We start from the raw sequence: 1,456 nt of genomic DNA, 5'->3' as shown, positions 1-1,456 counted from the left end.
GAAAGAGGGAGTGCGAGAGAGAAAAAGTGAGAAAGCAAGCTGCCCGGTCTGGGACTCAAACTGAGGTTGGCTATGTGGGAGTCCAGTGCCTCAACTATCACACCATGTGCTGGCCCCAAGATTGAACTTTTGTTTTTGTGTTTTAAGTTAATTATTTGTTTAATTAAATTAATTAATTACTATTATTGTTTAATCGTGATCACCAGAGAGAGAGAGACACAGAGGGTGAGAGAGAGAGAGAGTGGGAGAGAGAGGGAAGGTGAGAAGGCAGGCTGCCAGGTCCAGGACTGGACTGCAGTCAGCCACGTGGGAGTCCATCACTTCCACCACCATGCCATGTACGGGCCCCACGACTGAAGTTTTAACTTTGTTCTACATGCGTGTTGGAGGGTCGGGGATGAGCTCTGGCCTCAGAGAGCCCCCAGCTCTGCCCCTCAGGGCCTGAGTGTCAGGCCTCCCCGACAGATGCACGCAGAGAAGCGTGGGCCGCCTGTTCCCAGGGGAGGAGCCCAGAGCTGCAGGTGACTGGGTCCCCTCCCCCCAGGAGATGGGCCGCCATGACGACCTGTGGTCTCTCTTCTACATGCTGGTGGAGTTCGCGGTGGGCCAGCTGCCCTGGAGGAAGATCAAGGACAAGGTGAGCCCCCACTGCTGGGCCTGAAGGGGCGGGGGGACGCAGCTGGGCTCAGCTCTTGCGCCCTCTTGCCCCAGGAGCAGGTAGGGATGATCAAGGAGAAGTACGAGCACCGGATGCTGCTGAAGCACATGCCCTCAGAGTTCCACCTCTTCTTGGACCACATCGCCAGCCTCGACTACTTCACCAAGCCCGACTACCAGGTGGGAGCCTGCCACCTTGCTCCCGAAGCCCCGGACACGCCCCGAGGGGACCGTCCTCCAGCCGCACCCCTGTGTGTCTGCCCTGGCGTGCACACCGCACCAGGAGGCTCAGTGCGCGTGTGGAGAGGCATCGGGGCTGACGCTCACCCGAGCCTTCCCTGCGTTCACGCACTGCCACTTCAAACGTGGCTTTGATGAGGAGGGTTGCTCATCTCATTCCAGCACTTCGGGATGAGTGAAGCCAGGCGCTTTCAAATTCTTTATCCCAGGACTGTGCGGGCTGCATGGGACGATTGTTCCCCTGCCGTAGATGACGCTGGCACGGCTACGAGCAGGGCCGGGCCGTTATGTCTCCTGACTCTGGTCCAGTGCTCTTCCCAAGGCCCTGTCACCACACCCCTTGGGACCCAGCCACACTGGTCGGAGAGTGGGGGAGGCCTCTGCTGTGTCCTGCCGGGAGCCGCTGTGTGCCGGCCGATGCTGCACTGGGGCTGCAGTGTCGCGCACGCAGCAGGCACACGACCCCGTGGGTCCCTTCAGCAGAGAGCATGCCCCACATCCTGGAGAGAGCCACGCCAGACATGAATGGCCCTGGGGCCTCAGAGGCTCTATAGCTGCC

At 60.0% G+C, this 1,456-nt stretch overlaps 1 protein-coding gene across 1 annotated transcript in view; it reads left to right on the top strand.

Moving 5' to 3' along the window:
• TTBK1 (tau tubulin kinase 1) overlaps positions 1 to 1,456 on the top strand; it is a 46,666-nt gene that overhangs the window by 15,976 nt on the left and 29,234 nt on the right. The window contains 2 exon segments of the mRNA XM_014587835.1: positions 545 to 637; positions 712 to 837. Coding sequence (XP_014443321.1) covers positions 545 to 637; positions 712 to 837 — 219 coding nt within the window.

The sequence above is a fragment of the Tupaia chinensis genome, unplaced genomic scaffold (assembly GCF_000334495.1).
Source record: "Tupaia chinensis unplaced genomic scaffold, TupChi_1.0 Scaffold000238_1, whole genome shotgun sequence".
Classification (NCBI taxonomy): Eukaryota; Metazoa; Chordata; class Mammalia; order Scandentia; family Tupaiidae; genus Tupaia; species Tupaia belangeri.
This window is presented reverse-complemented; position numbering and strand designations above follow the sequence as displayed.